The sequence below is a fragment of the Cynara cardunculus genome, unplaced genomic scaffold (assembly GCF_001531365.2).
Source record: "Cynara cardunculus var. scolymus isolate 2C unplaced genomic scaffold, CcrdV1 Un_Scaffold_946, whole genome shotgun sequence".
Classification (NCBI taxonomy): domain Eukaryota; kingdom Viridiplantae; phylum Streptophyta; class Magnoliopsida; order Asterales; family Asteraceae; genus Cynara; species Cynara cardunculus.
Genome location: NW_020200653.1, coordinates 2,502 through 22,147, shown reverse-complemented (window position 1 = coordinate 22,147; position 19,646 = coordinate 2,502). Strand labels below are relative to the sequence as shown.

General features: G+C 35.3%; 1 protein-coding gene across 1 annotated transcript; it reads right to left on the bottom strand.

The window, feature by feature from the left end:
* Positions 1-557: 557 nt before the first annotated feature.
* On the bottom strand, positions 558-3,639 carry LOC112502133. Its single transcript, XM_025105960.1, has 3 exons — positions 3,579-3,639; positions 2,907-3,469; positions 558-617 (listed from the first exon to the last, which is right to left on the bottom strand). The coding sequence occupies exons 1-3, from the start codon at positions 3,637-3,639 to the stop codon at positions 558-560; spliced, it is 684 nt and encodes a 227-aa protein (XP_024961728.1).
* Positions 3,640-19,646: the final 16,007 nt, after the last annotated feature.

The following is a 19,646-nucleotide window of genomic DNA, read 5'->3' as shown; positions in this document are numbered from 1 at the left end:
AGAATTCAATACCAGCGTCCCACCACTGCCACAAAAGGAGTTGCCTTCAGGGATTTCGTATCCCAGGGGGAGCAAAGGGAAGAAGAGCCTACACATGAAGCAAACTAGGGCCCTAAGTCAAAAGGCAAAGGTGTTGCTGAATAAGGGAATCTAAAGGTACTATTCAAATCTCCTCAACCCTTATATTAAGACTCATCATCTCAAGTAATCATTACTTCTCTGTATCAAATTGATATACCCTCTACTACCTGCGGTCGGCTGGAATGGGTCCCTGAGAACCCTACCCCCAACACTCTTACCGACCAGCAGATGACTCAGCTCAAGGAGTCACTTGACCAAACTAGAGTAAAAATTCCTCTTCATACCTCTAGTTGTAGTGAGTTTGACTTCCTAACAGAAGCTGAAAGACTCGAGGCCTTGAAAGTTGAGGAAGAACTTTCAATCCAAAAGAAGCAGACTGAGGACAACTTAAAGCTGGCCAAGTCTCTAGCTGAAAAAGTTCTTCCCGAAAGAATGTCCCAAAAGAAGGTGAATGATGTCCAGGCCCAGGCTAAGCTTCAATCTATTGCAGAAGCAGAACGCGAGAAGAACCTGAAGTTGGCCGAGTGAGACAAGTGCTGGAGCAAAGAAAGTATCAATAAGTGAATCAGCACTCACCCGATCAAGAGCGTCAGCATCAACAAACGATCAAAAGACGGTGGGATGCTGCTCTCCATGCTCATCACCAGAGACAATCTCAAGGCCGTGACCGAGTACCTCTCCTACCTTGGCGAATATGGTTATAGCGAATGGCTGGAGATCCGACAAGCCATTCAGTGCTCAAAGTCCAGACATAAGACGATTATCGAAGACATTATCAATGAGTTGATCAAAAAAGTTTCTAGATGTGTCCCAGTCCCTGAAGTGCCTAGGCTAAAGAAAGGAGGAAAAAGAAAAAGACCTTCAAGCCCTAATGATGGACCATCCCTGAGGAACGAACATGAAACAAAGTTCTCCTTGGAAGAAGTCATGCAGGCTTCGAAGAAGCTAGACCTCTCTGTGCTAAATCTCTCACTGCCAGCTAAGGGTCCTTATGTAACCAAGACTGTGAATTTCAAACCTGAGTTAGGACTTATATTCCTCGACTTTGAAAGTGAAGTGAGATTTCAAAGAATGTCTGAGTTACATCTATGCCCTATGGAACTCCTCGGATATCTCAGGTTCGGGCTAGATAGTGACATAAGAGGTGAAAAGTTGGACCGAAAGATAAGAAGGGAGTTTCTACGTCGAAAGGAGCTTGGAAAAAATGTACCAGGTTTCATTAAGCTGAGCGACTTAGACTAGTTTATTTCCTTGTAATATTGTCCATTCACCGTAAACTATATTCTATGTCTAGTTTCAGTGATTATTCTTATATTTTGTAAGTTTAGACAAGTACTGAAACTCTTGTAATATTTCCTTTGGAATTAATATAAGTATTTTTGTGCACCGCTGAAAAAGATCCCTGAAAAGAGTAATAGAGACACAAGTCTATGAGTTCCAGTGTTACTCTGACATTCACTAACAATCTATAAGTCAGTGAATATGCTTTCAGTTTCAGTTTCCCTTCTTTTAATTTTTCTTAGACTTAAACTTAACAAATGTTTCTAAGTAAAAATTGACTCACTGAAAAAGAACCCAAAAATAGTTAAAAGGGACATGTACTTTATATGTAATTTTTCCTTATTGTTATTTGATTAGACAACTTTCTTTATGTTGCCTTGTTATCATCAAATAGGGGGAGATTGTTGATCCTCTCTGAGTGATTTCATGATATTCCCTTTTACCTTATACGAAGTATTTATGTTTCTGTCTTTCAGTTCCAGCGATCATCACTGAGTTTCTTCAGTGATCGTTGAGAACATGTAATGTAAATCCATCAGCGACAGCGATACTTCAAGAAGACAAAACTCACAACAAAGAACCTTCAGCTAAAGTCGAAGATTGAAACTGAAGATTAGAGACTGGCGAGTTCGTGATCTGAAGCGGTATTCAGTGATTACAACATGGTCTATACATGTGTGAAGACTACCCAAGCCTCAGCGAATGCTGAAGAGACCTTCAGGTTATTCCAGCATTCATTAATCAAAAGAAGCTTACGATTGTTTTTGTCTTGTCCTTATATACACAAAGGACAAATCCATACCCTTTCTACAGCATAGTATGGTACGGAGACGATTAGTTGACTCTGCTACCCACCAACTCCATGAAATGATGTTTGCTCATGAATAAGCTTTTGTACTATTCACTGTAGCAAATGACAAGTCTTTCTCTAAAGGCTTGACACGTGTTCAAACCCTATTGCATTGCATTAAATATGCATTTAATACGATGGGAATAAATAGATGTGTTCTATCTCCATGCAAATATAACTCTTACTCTTGAACCCTAACTTATGTTCAAACGTGAGAGAACACACATCTAAGAACACAATACACTTATCTTCAAAAGCAAGTTAGAATCCCTTTTTAGTATTCTAAATAGTTCTTACCCAGAAAGAACTAGTGTGTAACTTACTTTCTTCTAAGTCTTAACAATAAATCATTTCTTTTTGCTAAGAACTAGTGTGTAACTTAGATTGTTTAGATAGGTTATGTTTACCTTATATTTCCGCAAACAATCTTGTAAAAACTGTATTAATTCTTCTTTATCAATATATATTTTAAATTTAAAAAGTTTACTGTGTTTGTATTCACCCCCCTTCTAGAAACTGTTATACACATCTGGTCGTGAAGTTGCTCTGATTCACATAGGCTATCTGAACTTAGGTACTCCTTTTTGTCTCCTCGGAAGAATGATAGAAAACGGTCATTTATTTCTTGAATGACTTCATGTTTTGGTGCAAAAATTTCCCTTTCCTGAAAATAAGATGAACTCTTGATGTTTACAAGAATTGGAGGATAGACAAATTGAATTAATGCAGATATAGGATCCATTGAATCCGTAATGAGAAGATCATGAGGTATATCAACAACTGCTTCACCATCATTATCACTACTAACCTTGCCTTCTCCTAAGTCCAAAATCCATTTTGCAAAAACCCTTGTCTGTTCAATTTCAGAAGATTGACAATCAACAGTTAACCTCAAGTTCTTAATTAACCTTAAGACTTTGCATTTTTTCCAAATGTAAGATGAACTTAATGACGCATTAACAATGTCTTCTCTACTTGCGCTGGGAATAACCGGAAGAATTTGTCTGAAATCTCCTCCAAAAACAACTACCTTGCCACCAAAAAGCATTTGTGAGTCACTAATGCGTCGACTATTGAAAATATCGTTCGTACTTATATCCAATGCTTCAAATGCATGCCTATGAACCATTGGTGCATCATCCCATATAATCAAAGTAGTCTTTTTTATTAACTTCGCAATATCACTGTCTGGCTTTATGTGACAAAGAGAATTTTTCATTAATAATTTGAGGGATTTGAAAGCGAGAGTGTGTTGTCCTGCCACCAGTAAGAAGTAAAGAAGCAATACCACTAGAAGCGGCGTTTAAAACAATTTCTCCTTTAGATCTTATTGATGCAGCTAATGTCTTCCATAGAAATGTTTTACCTGTTCTACCATGCCCATAAACAAAAAACACACCACCTTTGTTATTTTCAACAGTTGTCATGATATCATCATAAACACCTCTTTACTCATTTGTTAGAGCAATTAGAAGCTCTTGAAACTCATCACGTAGATTACCTATGTTATAATCTAACTCCTCCGTAATCAAACGATTGTTTGAAGATTCAAGAGAATCATTATCAGGGTAAGTGATAACTCTTATTTTTTAGAGTTATTTCCTATTTATTTCCTCCCTTTTTGCTATTTTTAAATACCTAATTTTCTTGTTTTTGTCTTTTATTCCAAAAAGTGTAAAAAAGATGTTGAAACACAATGGAAGAGGTATTATTACAAAAATCTGTATTTTTCTGACAGCTATGCCCACTGTGGCACCACTGTGGGAAGTCTTCCAGCCTTGCTAAAGCTTCTTGGGAAACGTGCAGCTTAAAGATTCCTCCAGATATTTTTTCCTCCAGCTGTTATGAGCTGTCTTCCTTATTGTATTTTATTTTCTTTTGTATTTTCTTTAAGTAGTACTAATTACCCTTGGGTAATGATTGGGTGTCGTTCACCCCCTCTTCTCTCCCCTATATAAAGAAGCTTGGGAGAGCCTTTTGAAGTGTGCCAACTTGTGCCACTTTGTGCCAACTAGTGCCAAGAACCATTTGGGAGGTGCCAACCATCATTTTTTGTAGACATTACTCTCTAATTAATATTATAAATGCTTTTTAATTTTATGTCTTTAAATTCATGTCTTTAAGTTTATGTCTTTAATTTCTTGTCTTAAATTTATGTTTTTAATTTCTTGTCTTTAATTTCTAGTATTTTATTTCCTTATACTCGTAATTTAGTTTTACATTAATGCAATTTATATTTCAGTATTATTTTATGTCTTTAATTATGTCTAGCTAAATTACTTGTATGGATGTGGGTGTGAGTTTAACTTAGGATGTTTTTATGGGTGTTTTTATCTTTTATCACTTCGTAACTTGGTCACTTAAGACGATGTTTAAAATGCGGATAAGCTGATCACTTTGAAGTGTTAATATTAGATCTTAGACCCAGAGATGGGCAGATCCGAAATACGGCTTAAGTGATGCACAATGAACTCGAGAGGGACTTTGAATAATTACGCGGAGACGCGAATTTTGCATGCATTTAGCTAGGGGTTAAGCAATAGGTATTTCATCACAAAGAGATTTGGGTGAAATTTGCATTCCTTTTACTTTTTAGCTAGATCGGCAAGTCTCGAAGTGCTAAACGTAAAAACCTTATGGACTTTTATAAGGCCCGGTTATAAAAGTTCACTTTCGAGAGATCGGAATTTTTATAAACAACTCGTAAAAGTCTAAACATTTTATTATTAATTTTATCTTAAGCAACATTTGCACCCATGCCCATCATTTAATATTAAAAGTTTATTTCGTTAATTAGCTAGTCGGTCCTATTTCAGTCTTTTTATAAACAAAAATCMAAAGTTTTTACACCTTGAAACTCGTGCAAGAAGTTCATGAAAAATCTCTAAATCTCAAACGTCCTTTCTCTGTGGGAACGATCTCGGTACTTTGTACCACTTTATTACTTGCAAGCGATCATAGTGTCGGCGTGCACTTGCACCGTCATTGTGGGGATATTCTGCCCACTAGGAATACACGAATGATCCTAGCCTGTCAGTAAGGCATAGTGGTGAATTTTCTGAGGCTGAAATTGTTACGAAGTAAAATCTTTTCAATCATTACATAAAAATTAAAACTAAAAACAATATAAGAAAGAACATAATAGTTAACAAATACAAAAAAATAAATTAGTTAGTATATAAGTAATAGCTATATAAATCTATACTTATAATATATAATTAACATACCTGGAGACTTTAATGCAATTCGTTGATTGTAAAGAATGTCATCTACTAAGTATTGCCATGTTTTTTGCCAAACAACCTCAGGTCTAGATAAACTGTTTGAAATCAGCATGGTTGGAAATAAGAAGCGTAAATAAAAACCAGATCCGGTTAAATTTGCTTCTTCAATGGCATCAATATATTCCTTGTTATCATCCAAAAGCCCAAGAGCATAACATCCATCTCTAAAAGTAGGAAATATATTTCCATTTACAGTACGAATGTCTTAAAATGATTTAGGACCTTTCACTTTATTCAAAAGAATTCTTAAATATTATGCTTCTCCTAGAGTAGGAGAAACTGATTGAATTCGTTTAACTGAGAAGCCTTTTTTCCTTCGATCCCAACGTCACTCATCCAGTTTCCACAAAAACTTTGTAGGGAATTCAACGTAAGTGAGTTTTCGTGTTTCTTGATAAATTTCATTACGCCACTGATGATTTTTTTATGACATTTTTAATATCATATTCAACACCAAATACCACTTGTTGTTGTCCAGGAAGATGGAAAGGAAGTCTCAAAACAGAAGGAGTCTTGAAATTGACATCGTACCCAAAAATACACCATGAAGCTTCACATGCAGATACATATCTACAGTCATAATATTCCTTTATCTCATCAACAGCATTAATAGTAACCTCATCACTACTGTTTTCTACAACAGCAACAGTAGCTCTATTTGGACCTTTGTTGATATATTTGAACAAATATTTGATTAAAAAAGCCTGATTGCACCACTCAACATTAATGTGTGCTTGATGTCTTTTCAAGAGATGTTTGTTATATGGAAGGACATTTATATTATCTATTTTAACACCTAACTTCTCAATAAAATGCCCATCATCTCATCTGCAATATAAAGGATAACCATTAACATCAATGGAAGTGTGTTCAGAAAATCTTTTTGGATACTTTTTTGAACACTTTCTGTCAATCATGCAGGGACAATTAGGTGGTGTTTGTTTTTTGAAAAAAGCTCTTATTTTACCTCTTATGTCTGATTTGGTCAGACATAAGGCAATTCAGACCGTTTGTTTTTCTTTTTCTTTCAGAGCCACTTATCACTTATTTTCCTCTAAAAATTAAGTGATAACCTAGCCACTTATTTTCCTCTTAATCCTGAAGACTATCTAGAGAACCGATTTCTACTTCATCATTCGATCGACTTCACCATCTCAATCGATCGACTTCACCCTCCTTACCATCTCAATCAATCGACTTCACCCTCCATCGCCTCTAGTATCTTCAATCAACCCAAATCATATCTAAATCAAGAGGGTTTTCTTCTTTGTGGGTTTCGCCACTGTGTGTTTTCGTTCTTGTACAAACCAGTAGTTGTGCACTTTTATCCTTCTGAATCAAGGTATTTTCGTCCCTGTAGTTTTCGTCACTGTATTTTTCATCATGATGGAGATTTGCTTCAATTTTAGAGGTGGATTTAGGCGTTGGATTTTAGAGAAGGAGTGGTGGTGGACGGTGGTTGATGGTGGTGGGATGAGGGTGGAGATTGAGGATGGAAGACTTGATCTGGAGGAGAAGGAAGAATTAAAAGAATATTGGGAACATAAACAGAAGTGAAATAAAAAATTATACATATTCATATGTTTTGTTGGTTACAAAAGCAAACTATTGATTCAGACTTCAGGCGTTTGTCAGTTTACAAAAACAAACAGTCTGACTGATTCAGATTTCAGACTTCAACACCACCTCTTAAAAATTAGAAGTGAAATCAAACTTCAAAATTCAGCACCTCTTAAAAAACAAACGCCACCTTAATGTTCTCTTCACCACAAGATCCATGGATCATGAACTCTTTTACAAGTGAGTAAAAATCTGGATCTTTGTTTTTGTCTGGGATCTCAGCTGAGATAATAGGATGAATTTGTTTAATAGTAAGTAGCTTGAAATCAGAGTGCATAAATAGACATATATGACTATGAGGCAATCCACGCTTTTGAAATTCATTTGTATAAACAACTACAAAAAAATTCAAAATTTAAATTAATAAAGATAAAATTGAAGTACAAAAATTTTGTTAAAACTGCTATCATAAATTGAATGTACCTGCCTGAACTTTACCGAATAATGCACTGTCTTTCAACTTTTTAATAAGTGCATCAAACTTGATCTTAAATAAACGACAAAGAATATCAGGCTTCTCTTCTGGATTTAGCATGGTGTCTTTAAGAAATCTTTTAATTTATGGCCATTTAGGATTACATGTCATGGTTAAGAATAAGTCTGGATATCCATACCATTTACAAAGGAACATTGCATCCAAATAATTTTGCATTATGTACCGAGCACCACCGGTAAAAGAAGAAGGTAATATAACACGCTATCCAATGTTTGAAGCATCCGACTCTTCTTGCTCTTGTACATTACGTAAATTATCATAAGTCTCACATCGTAAAACTTTCTGTTGCTTACATATGTAATGCAATCTCTCACTTTCAATCATGGTATAACCATCAATGATAAATTGCTGCAGAAGCTTCCTTGCATTGAGAATTAATGAAAACATATTTACCCTATCTTGAAGTTTGAAGGCAAAGATTTCCCTCATTGTTACAATTGGTCTTTTACTTTTGCTTGAAGATGTTATCTCTCTATGGGGAATGTCAACTCTGTAACCATCTTCTCCGTATGGAAACAACAACGGATATTGAAGAGGAAGGTAAGAAGGATGTAATTCACTTATTTATTGTAGATAATCCTTTTGATGTTTTACAATGATATCTCTCTTTTCAATTGTACCACCATCATCTCCAACAATAAAAGCTGCAACCTCTGAAGCAGTTGGAAGGTTATATGTTCTTCCATCCTTTTCCCGTCTTCCAATAAGCCGTAAGTTTAGCTTCATATTAGGGTTGCATTGGAACCAATCTCTTGCCATTCTATAAGACTTGACCAAAACATTTTGGGCATAAAAAATGAATATGAAGAATTTGTAATATGAATAATAGCATATAATAAAATTTGTTTGAAAAATATAGAAAAATATGAGATATTTTAATTGACTAACCAATTGGTGGATGTTCTGGAATTATCTTTGTTATAACATATTGAAACTTCATGAAAAACCAAATACAAAACCATTAAAATCCAGGCACATGAAGAAATGTTGAACAATTGTATGATTTTTGATGAATATAGCAGCCCCTTCATGAAGCAAACTTTTGAACTTGGGCATCCATTTTTGTAGAACATTGGCAGGATCTTAGTCCCCTAATAACATGAATATGCAATAAGACTGAATATCAAAACTACAAAAATATTACCATTCTGAGGTAATAAGAAAATATGATGAATGCAACACTAAATATTGAAAAAAGAATAAGAATTTACATGCTCGTCAGTTAATATTATCTCAATAGAATATATTTCATCAGGATTTTTAAAAAATGGTTGATTCCATAATCGAATTATTTTGACCTTTACAGTGAAATCAACTATTTGTATCTCAAGATCTTTAATCAAAGTAACATTTCTCTCATCCATTATTCTGTAGATAGTAAAAAATATTAATCAATTAATCATAAGTAAGAAGTTACATAACATATGGAACTTAATATACCTTACAACAAATAAACAACTACTGTTCACTTTCAGCGTTTGAAGCTGAGAATTGTTGCCAATATGAGAATTTGAAGAGTGCCAAAATTTAAAGGCACTGTTGATGAAAATAAAACGGAATTTAAACCGTTAGTTAAAACTAATTCCCGATTTTTTTGGTATTACAATACAAAATGCATAAAATTTTAAATTTTAAAATTTCGAAATAAAAGTATATTAATTGCGGAATAGATGAGCAAAAATCGGAATCTGGATTGAAAGTTAAAACTAAATCCCAATTTTATTGGCATTTAAATAGAGAATGGATAATTGTTTAGCCTAGAATTCATTGATTATGTACATAATTGTTTTCCAGAGATATAAGAGTTGTGATGTGGAACTCTGGGATTACTTCAGACATATACGTCTGGGAAATCTGATATCATATTACCATAGATAGAGGAAGTCTGTAGTAATCAGATTTACGACTGGAAACTATGGAATCGCATCACCAGAGATGTGGGACAAGTCTGTAGCAATCAGACTTAAATCTAAGACTATGGAATCACATCACCATAAATGTGGGAGAAGTCTTTAGCAATCAGACTTAAATCTAAATATCTGGAGTCACATCACCAAAGATGTGGGAGAAGTCTGTAGCAATCAGACTTAAATCTGAGAACCATAAATGTGGGAGAATTCTATAACAATCAGACTTAGGTCTGGGAAATCTGAAATCATATTACCAGTGTTGGAGAAATTCTGTGGCAATCCGACTTGTAAGTCTGAAGAACGTAAATCGACAAATGAGGTCAATACACTTGAAAAGCATACTGAAAATACTCTAGAATCATATCACCAGAGATATGGGAGAATTCTGTTGCAATTAGACTTAGGTCAAGAAACTCTGAAATCACGTTAGCAGAGGTGGAAGAAGTCTGTAGTAATCAGACTTAAATCTAAGAACTGTGGAATCACATTACCATAAATGTGGGAGAAGTATATAGTAATCAGAATTAAGGCCAAAAAGTCTGAACTCAGATTACCAGAAAGGTGGATGAAGTGTGTAGTAATCAGACTTAAGGATGGAAACTCTGGAATCACATCACCGGAGATGTGGGACAAGTCTGTAGCAATTAGACTTAAATCTAAAACTCCGGAATCACATCACCATAAATGTGGGAGAAGTCTGTAGCAATCAGACTTAAGTCTAAAACTCTGGAATCATATCACCAGAGATGTAGGACAAGTCTGTTGCAATCAGACTTAAATCTGAGAACTCTGGAATCACATTACCAGTGTTGGAGAAATTCTATGGAAATCAGACTTTTAAGTCTGAAGAACGTAAATCGACAAATGAGATCAATACCCTCGAAAAGCATAGTGAAATACGCTAGAATCATATCACTAGAGATATGGGAGAAGTCTATGGCAATCAAACTTAGGTCACGGAACTCTGAAATCACATTAGCAGAGGTGGAAGAAGTCTGTAGTAATCAGACTTAAGGCTGGAAACTCTGGAATCACATCACGAGAGATGTGGGACAAGTTTGTAGCAATCAGACTTAAATCTAAAACTTTGGAATCACATCACCATAAATGTGGGTGAAGTCTGTAGCAATCATACTTAAATCTAAAACTCTAGAATCACATCACCAGAGATGTAGGACAAGTCTCTAGCAATATGACTTAAATCTAAGAACTCTGGAATCACATTACCATAAATGTGGGAGAATTCTATAGCAAATCTGAAATCATATTACTAGTGTTGGAAAAATTTTGTGCCAATCAGACTTGTAAGTCTGAAGAAGGTAAATCAACAAATGAGATCAATACCCTCGAAAAGCATACTGGAAACACGCTAGAATCATATTACCAGAGATGTGGGGTTAGTCTGTAGTAATCAGACTTAAGTCTGGGAAATCTGGTATCAGATCATTAGAGATATGAGAGAAGTCTGTAGCAATCTGACTTAGGTCGCGGAACTCTGAAATCACATTACAAGAGGTGGAAGAAATCTGTAGTAATCAGATTTTAAATCTAGAAACTCTGAACTCATATTACCTCAAAGGTGGAAGAAGTCTGTAGTAATCAGACTTATAAGTCTTGATACTCATTAATAGTTTAAACGTCTATATTTATCATTACCATAACAAAGGAACAACCATAATTCATACTTATAATAATTCACTATAATTCTAAACTGGGATTAGTTCAGACTTATAAGTCAATACTCCATAATCATATTACCAAAGATGTGGGAGAAGTCTGTAGCAATGAGACTTAAATCTGAAAACTCTGGAATCACATTACCAGAGATGTGGGAGAAGTTTGTAGCAATCAGACTTGAATCTGAAAACTTTGGAATCACATTACTAGAGATGTGAGAGAAGTATGTACTAATTAGACGTGTAAGTTTGATCACTATACGAGTAATCCCGCCGTAGTAAAGAAATCAGTTAAACCATGATATCGGAAAGATAAATGTTTAGAGGGACAAATGTCAATTAAATAGGCCTATTTGAACCACCAATGTAAATTATGTCTAGATACATGTTTAGGTGGGAAATGCTTATAACCGTCGTACGAAAACATGACATGTGGCTCCCAAGTTACTTATTTATTAGGTGTGTATATATATATATATATATATATATATCATTAATAATGAAATTTGGTTGTTACAGAAGATGAATAATTTAATTACTTCAATGTTTACTAATAATTACATTGATAAAAAAGAAAAACTTGAGAAAAAAGAAAATTGAGATTCAAATACTTAGAAAAACCTCATTGTTGGTGATTCATCCTTTAATATACATACAAAATTGTTATGGTGTCCCTTTTTTCAAACAACTAGCCTTCTCATTTTCCCCGTTCGATAAAGATCAACTCCCCTCCCTCTAAATAATAAACAACCAAAGTCATGAAATTGGATGATTTTATCTCCAAATATAAACATGATATACAAAAGTAACTAAGAATAATAACATCAAATATCATTTCTTCTTTTACAAAGGTCTTTGGCTTCAACTTTAATTTGGATCCATTTAGATTTTTCACATGCACCTGAGAGATCATTATACATTAATATATGAGCATGAGAGATCATTATACATTAATATATGAGATAAATATAGTCATAAATAATGATAGCTAAAATCCATTAGTAGGATAGCTATATAATTGTAATAAGATGTAAATTATAACTTTATAATAGAAAGCAATTTCAACGGATAAAAAGAGTAGGCATAAAATTCCACGGAGAGTGATATCTATTGTTGAAATCTCTCATTCTATACTCAAAGTTAAACGAAAGAAAAATTATAACATTGTGATATTTACTTGCATACACCCTTAAGTGCCTTTTGCCTCCTTTTCGTCCATGCCAAGTAAATTTCAAGGGTTGAGAATTAAAAAAAGATTTAAATGGAGGAGCAAATAAATAGTCATAGGTTAAATCCATGAATGAGAAATTACAAAAAACCTAGTCTAATAATGAAACACACATATTTCATTAGCGGTAGAGAAGTCATTTACATATTAAACATTTTAGGAAATCAAAATTTTGAGAAAATTCATAGCCAGAATTCGTGCTACACCATTGTGCCACATCATTGGATGTGGTTGTTCCTTATTGTAATCAATTTATTATTATACACACACATATAATGCGCGCAAGCATAGGAATCATTTAAGAATTTTGACGGAAGAAGCACAATTATGATACAATTGAAATATCAATAAGAAAGTATAAGAGAGAAAAAAAACAAAGGTAATAATTGTAAATAATATTCGAAAAAAAACCAAAAACCTATTAACAACGCTACATAATGCACACAAAATATAAAAAGTTGTATGGAAACACTTTATAAAGAAAAAACAATGGTACAACGGTTAAAGAAACACACACTTATACACATCAACAACATAAAACTCACTAAAAGTTTAAAATTAAGCATAAATGTTACGTAGAAGATTTATGTAGCATGAATAATGGTAAGGGCCGGAAAAAAGTTCTACAAAAGAAAAACAACAAAATACTTACAAACTTAATAAAACATGTTAGTTATTAATTCCATTTTGATCGAGCATTTGGTTGTAACTTATAAATGATTTAGTGGAGGAAGGATGAAAAACAATTTAAACATAAAACAAATGGAAACTAAAAGATTTGACACATTCATGATGATGTTACCCAGAAAATATATGTAGGATGAACAACGGTACTAATGTGGCGGAAATAAGTTTTACAAAAGAAAAACAACAAAACACATACAAACTTGATAAAACATGAAAAATGTTAATTCCATTTTGATGAAGCATTCGATTTAAGATGAAAAGCGTAAAAATTTTGAACATAAAACAAATGAAAACTAAAAGTCAATGGAAACTTGAGCAAGGAAGAGCCACTTTGAGGTTCCATATGAATGAGGTGTGGAAGGGAGACACTACGAAGATGATGTTTCCTAGAAAAGTTATGTAGGATGAACAACAGTACTGATGGACCGGAAAGAAATTCTACAAAAGAGAAACAACAAAACACATATAAACTCGATAAAACATGAAAGTTGTTGATTCCATTTTGATGGGGCATTTAATGTAAGATGAAAGACGTAAAGAATTTAAACATAAAAGAAGTGAAAACTAAAAAGTTTTACAAATTCATGATGATGTTACCTAGAAAATTTATGTAGGATGAACAACGGTACAGATAGGTCGGAAGGAAATTCTACAAAAGTGAAATGACAAAACACATACAAACTCGAAAAAATATGAAGGTTGTTAATTCCATTTGGATGGAATTTGATATATGGAGAGAACCATAAGCTCAAGAAAAAGGAAACGATTGGGAGATGGTGAGGAGTTAGGGAAAGGAAAGGCGTTAAATGCAAACATATATTAATAATCAATGTTGATGGAAAATTAAAGTAGAAAATTAGAACAAAAAAGGTTAAAGGAGGATGAAGGAGAAAAAAGATAATTGAGTTTCTAGCTTTTAGGAGAAGCCGCGTCATACTCAGTGGTTTCTCCTTTAATATATACTAGTGTTTGACACCATGCGTCGCATGGTGACAATAATCTTTTTTAAAATTATTGAAGTTAGCTAAATGAGTCGATGATCACATTTATATATTAAATTAATAAGAATCAATATAACCTTTTATATATGAATTCACTTTATCATTATTGGTTGTTCTTTTAATATATATATATATATATATATATATATATAGATTTTGCACTATAATTTCTATCATTTGTTTTGTTTGGTTTCCAACCATGGTTATATATTTTAAATAGGGTCATCCAAAATAAGACAACCCTATACGACAAACCCCATTATTTGACACAAAGGCATCCAATCCATCTTTCTTATACACTTCATTTTGTTCAATTCTTTCAACTCTTCACCAATGTGGGATATCTCAAACTCAACCACAATTCACCAACATCTCAATACTCAATTCTCATGATGTCACTTCAATACTCTTGGTTCTTCCTTTAATATATATATATATATATATAGATATAGATATAGATATAGATTTTATATAATAAGATTTGTTTTCCAAAAGAGAGTCGTCAAAATAAGTTAAGTTTATGAGTTAAGCCTCTTGAGTTGATGCAATCAATTTCATTTTTTTTCTTATACACATCTCTTTATTCCAATCTTTCATCAAAGTGGGATATCTCAAACTCAACTACAATTCACCAACACTTCAATACTTAATTCTCATGATGCATCTAATTACCTCTTGGTTCTTCTTTTAATATATATATATATATATATATATAATAAAATTTGTTTTGAAAAAATAATATCATTCAAATAAGATAACCTTATGACTCAATTCTCATGAGTTGACACAATATAAGATTTGTTTTAAAAATATAGGGTCATCCAAATAAGATAACCTTATGAATCAATCCTCATGAGTTGAACAATGACTCTCGTCATTTTTTCTTATACACACCTCCTTATTTCAATCTTTCAATCTCTCACCAATGTGGGATACCTCAAACTCAAGCACAATTCATCAACACCTCAAAACTCAATTCTCATGATCCCACCTCAATACTCTTGGTTATTCTTTTAATAGATATATAGATTTTATATAATAAGATTTGTTTTGCAAAAGAGAGTCATCAAAATAAGTTAACTTTATGAGTTAAGCCTATTTAGTTGATGCAATTAATTTCATCATTTTTTTCTTATACAGATCTTTTTATTCCAATCTTCAATCTTTCATCAAAGTGGGATATGTAACATCCAATTTTTAATTTGCCCAATTATGTGCTTAGTATATTTAATTATTGGGTTAAATAGAACTTATGGTTTAGTGGGAGTTTGGGTCTGAAGTTTTAGAATTTTATTTCTTAAGAATATATTAGAGGATTTGGAAAATATCACGTCAAATAGATACGTAAAACGAATTTTTTGGGAGATCTTTTCTGGAATATTTTTGTTGGATGTTATAGATTTTCTCTTTATGTACGTGTAGGCGAAAAGCTCATAGAAAACGGAGGTCCGAGCGAAAAGTTATGAATATTTTAAGTGTTGATAGTAAAAATGGGTACCTAGCCGGACCAACCCGGCCCAACTCGAGTTTTAGCATTATAAATTGGATTTTTGGCCCATTTTTCATGTCATCTAAGTCCAGAACTCACACACACACACTAGAGGTGCAATTTTCACACACATAGGCTCGATCCAACTCAAATCAAAGAAGAACTACAAGATCTTTGAAATATTTGATTATCATGTAAGGTATAATTCATTCTTTGCACTTGTTCTTGGTTGACATTCTTGTTATATGGATTGCATGTTGAGTTAGAGTTAGGGTTATCATATGGTTTTGATCTTAAGTGTATAAAATGAGTGCATTTTAGTKTTTWKGRCWTKAAATGGTCATTAGATTCAAGAGATTATCGAGATTTATGCAAGTTCATCATATGAACTTTGACTTGATTAAGTCAATGATTTGGGAGATAATATAAATGATAAAATAAAGGTTGGATTTTGGTTGTTTATGTCAAATATGTCATATTAAGTTGTGTAGGATCGGATAACTCAGATTCTTGGTAAAGATAACTTACTTGGATGATCTGTTTAACAGTGAGAATGCAGCGGAAATAATAATAATAAACCAAAGTAGAAATCAATAAGAACACAGATGAAGATTGATGATGAACACAAGAAAGAGAGCTTCAAATGATTTTCAATTAGATGAAAATGTTAACAATTACAATACTGAAGCWYACTGAAATACAAGGGCCTACGCTGCTATTTATACAAGTCAATAACCGTTTTCTGACACGACCTAAAGTAAATTAATCTAAGCCGTAGGATCAAAATAAGTTACATACAAAACACGTGTTAAGCACGAGCAGCTAAAAGACCTAAGTAAAGCAGCTAAAGAAGATCTAGACAGAAGACATGCTACAGACCCTCTGTGAGACATCACAGAAGCTCTGCTGGATATAACTTGATAGCACACTAGACGTAGAAGAAAGCTTCCAGAACCTCTGTGAGACACGACAGAGGTTCTGTCATTTTTGTCTTGAAGCATTGTCATTCCAGAGGACCAGTTTCCAGAACCTCTGTGACACATGACAGAGGTTCTGTCACTTGGGACTTGTACGCTTGAGTATCTTCTGCTATTGGTCCTCTGTGGTCTTTTGTGACAGATAATCTTCTGTCAATCCTTGCAGTATTACTTTTCCATACTTTTACATTTAAAGAATGAGAGCTAACAATCTCCCCCTAAGTATGAAAAAGTAAAAAATATGAAATTAAAGTGCAGGGACATGACTTGATTGAATTTAAAAACAAGAGGTGATTAAACATCATCCTCTTAAAGGTTTACAATTACAATGAAAGGAATTTCAATGTAAAGAATTACAAAAACTTAAATGACAAAAATGAAGCATAGGCCGGGTTCTGGAACAGAAGAGAATTAAACCATAGACTCTGGGAAGTCGTCTACTGCGTAAACAAAATMTGTCTTGACTGTTCTGTAGACATTGAAGATGAACTCTCTGAAGTTGATTTGAGCTTTAATTGCGCCCAAGAGAGGAGACACTTCACCAACCCTGTAATGTCTTCTATCCACCTCTGCCACTAAACACTTGAAGATTCAGTCCAACGTCTCTAATGAATACTTGTGAGCTTCTGTTGGGTCGAAGAATCTTAGTAGCTCATCTTTGTCCAAATACACAAACCCAAAAATGGGATTGTGTAGAATGGTGTTTGGATAGTACTTAGATACCCAATTAGGCCTGTTGTAAGGAGGAGTGATCTTCAAATTCTTCTGTGCTAATCTCATGGCTAACTCAAAATCCTTCTGGCTGTAATACATTACTTGCGCACGCATAACTTCAATCAGCCTCTTGAGAGAAAGTTGGTATGTTTTCCTCCTTTCCATGTAGATGTTAAGGATCTTATGCATATAAATGACATCATACACGCAGAGGTTATGAAGATCTGCATCAGTGAATGTGTAGATGTTGTCGTCTTCTCTCCTTACAACGTACTGTGAGTAGAGCACGGTCTTCTTTAGTAGAGTCCTTGGTGAGATTGACACCAATGATGTGATCATGTGACGCAAGAAGACCTGCTCACGAGGCCTTGTTAACCTGGAGAAGTGGAATTTGGCTGCGGCAGAGGGGATATCAGTGAGTTAAGGGTCATAGGGTGGCTCTGTGTCTGTTACAGAGTACTTCCAAAGAAGAATTCCTTCTGGGGTAGTGACAGGCTTTGTATGAACGTTTTGCGTTGGAATCTTGCTCATAGATTCAAGAATTTCAGAGACCCGTCCTCCCTCTGTGGACTTTGTCATCTTCTGTTCTTCTTCTTCTTCTTCTTGCAGAATCGGCCTCTGGGTCGATCCCTCTGCAAGGATGGGCTGGACGGTTCTTTGCAGGGCATCAAACGTACCCGTGGACGTTGTTTGGACTTGTGGGAAAAAGGATGTTGTGGCCTCACCTTCTCTGTGGTGCATAGGCACTCTGCCCTTCTTAGCTTGAGCCTCTACCAGAGAAATCTTCAACACTTTGAGTAACTCAGGGTCATCAGCATATTTTTCTTCATTAATTGGCTCTGGAGTTCCTGTGCTCGTTGATGACCCCTTCTGTGAAGATTCTACAGCTATGGCCTTTCCCTTGCCTTTAGGCTCTGCAGCCTTTTTCTTGCCTTTGTCAGCAGCAGTAGACTCTCCAATCTTTACACCTCTGGCAGGTGCTCTGGCGGATGTCTTCTTTTTAGATTCTGGAGCCTTGGCCTTCTTCTTTTCCTCCTTCTTCTCCCCTTCATGACGATCATCATCACCCATATGATCGTCATGGCTCTGGATGGTATCATCCTTGCATGAAGTTAGGGGAGCCCTCCTCAGATGACGCAGAATTGTAGTGGCCGCCTTGTACATTTTCTCTATCACCTTCTCGGCACCTGCAGAGGCATTCATCACATCAAGTTACGTGGCCCATTTGAGTTTGGAGATGGTGCTGAGGACTTCTGCACGAAGGAGGTCACCTTCCTTTACAAGCTTGGAGGTGCAGTCTCTGATTAGATTGTTGGATGTGAGGATCTTCATTTTAAGTGCTTCGAGATGGCCGGTCACAGAATCCCCTAGGGCATCCACCATAGCGTCCAGTTCTCTACGAGTAGCCAAGTGGTTGATGTTTGCCCTTGAGGTTGACGAGTCGATTCCATAGGTGACTGCAGAGGAGAACATCTCCTTGATTTYGTCTCTGAACGATGAGTAGTTAGTGTAGCCTGCAGAGACGAAATCAGCTGCAAACTTGGCGGCCATCTCTGTGAGTTCATCCTTGAGTGTTTTGATGGTGGAGGGGTTGAGTGACATCGCTTGGAAGGCCTCTGTCAAATCATCCTTCTGAATGATAGTGCTCTGAAGGGTTATCAAGGTTGACTTCAATTCTGCAGTGGTGGCGGATAACTCCTTCAAAGCCTCTGTAAGCAGCGATAGATCCTGTGGCTGCGAACGTGAGATGAATAAGCTTTGCAACTCGTCCATCTTTTTGAACAACTCTGTGGCAAAGGCGTTAAGCTCCCCCTTTGTCACATAATCGTTCTGGGAACTCGGACCACCAACACATGGTGTTCCTTTGGCCTCGGAGCTTGAGGCGCCCTCAGCGGCTGGCATTTCATAGCCTGCTCGGGACTTCCATCGTATCCTCGCACATCTCCTTGAGAAGAGGCTAATGGTGTTCTGTAGATCTCGTGTCCGGTAGTTTCAGAGCCTAACCTGACATTTTGATCTAGTGGAGACAGAAGGTGTTCTAGACCTTCTGACTTTGTGGTTCTCACCTGCGCCTCTGAAGCACGTTTTGGTTGATCACTCTGTGAAGAGATAACAAATATCTCTAGGGGTACTATCGAGTCCTTGGGCGATTGGACTCTTTTTGTAAAACCTTCACCCTTTTGAGAGGGTGAAGGAGTATGTTGTTGTTTCCCAGGTGTGCGATCCTCAGAGGACGAAAGAATGTCCTCTGCGGCGGTAGGCTGGTTTGGGTTTGGCAAGTGCGTGCCTTCTTCAATAGAGGTTCCCTCTAGAACAGGGCCTCTAGGAATGTGTGTTGCACTAGGTGGTGGG

Coding starts and splice junctions, on each gene's coding strand:
- LOC112502133 (XM_025105960.1), bottom strand. CDS start 3,639: ATGACAACTGTTGAAAATAACAAAGGTGGTGTGTTTTTTGTTTATGGG. Junction 3,470..3,578: donor TTATGGGCATGGTAGAACAG/GTAAAACATTTC, acceptor TACTGGTGGCAG/GACAACACACTCTCGCTTTC. Junction 618..2,906: donor TTGTCTATCCTCCAATTCTT/GTAAACATCAAG, acceptor TCTTTGCTCCAG/CACTTGTCTCACTCGGCCAA.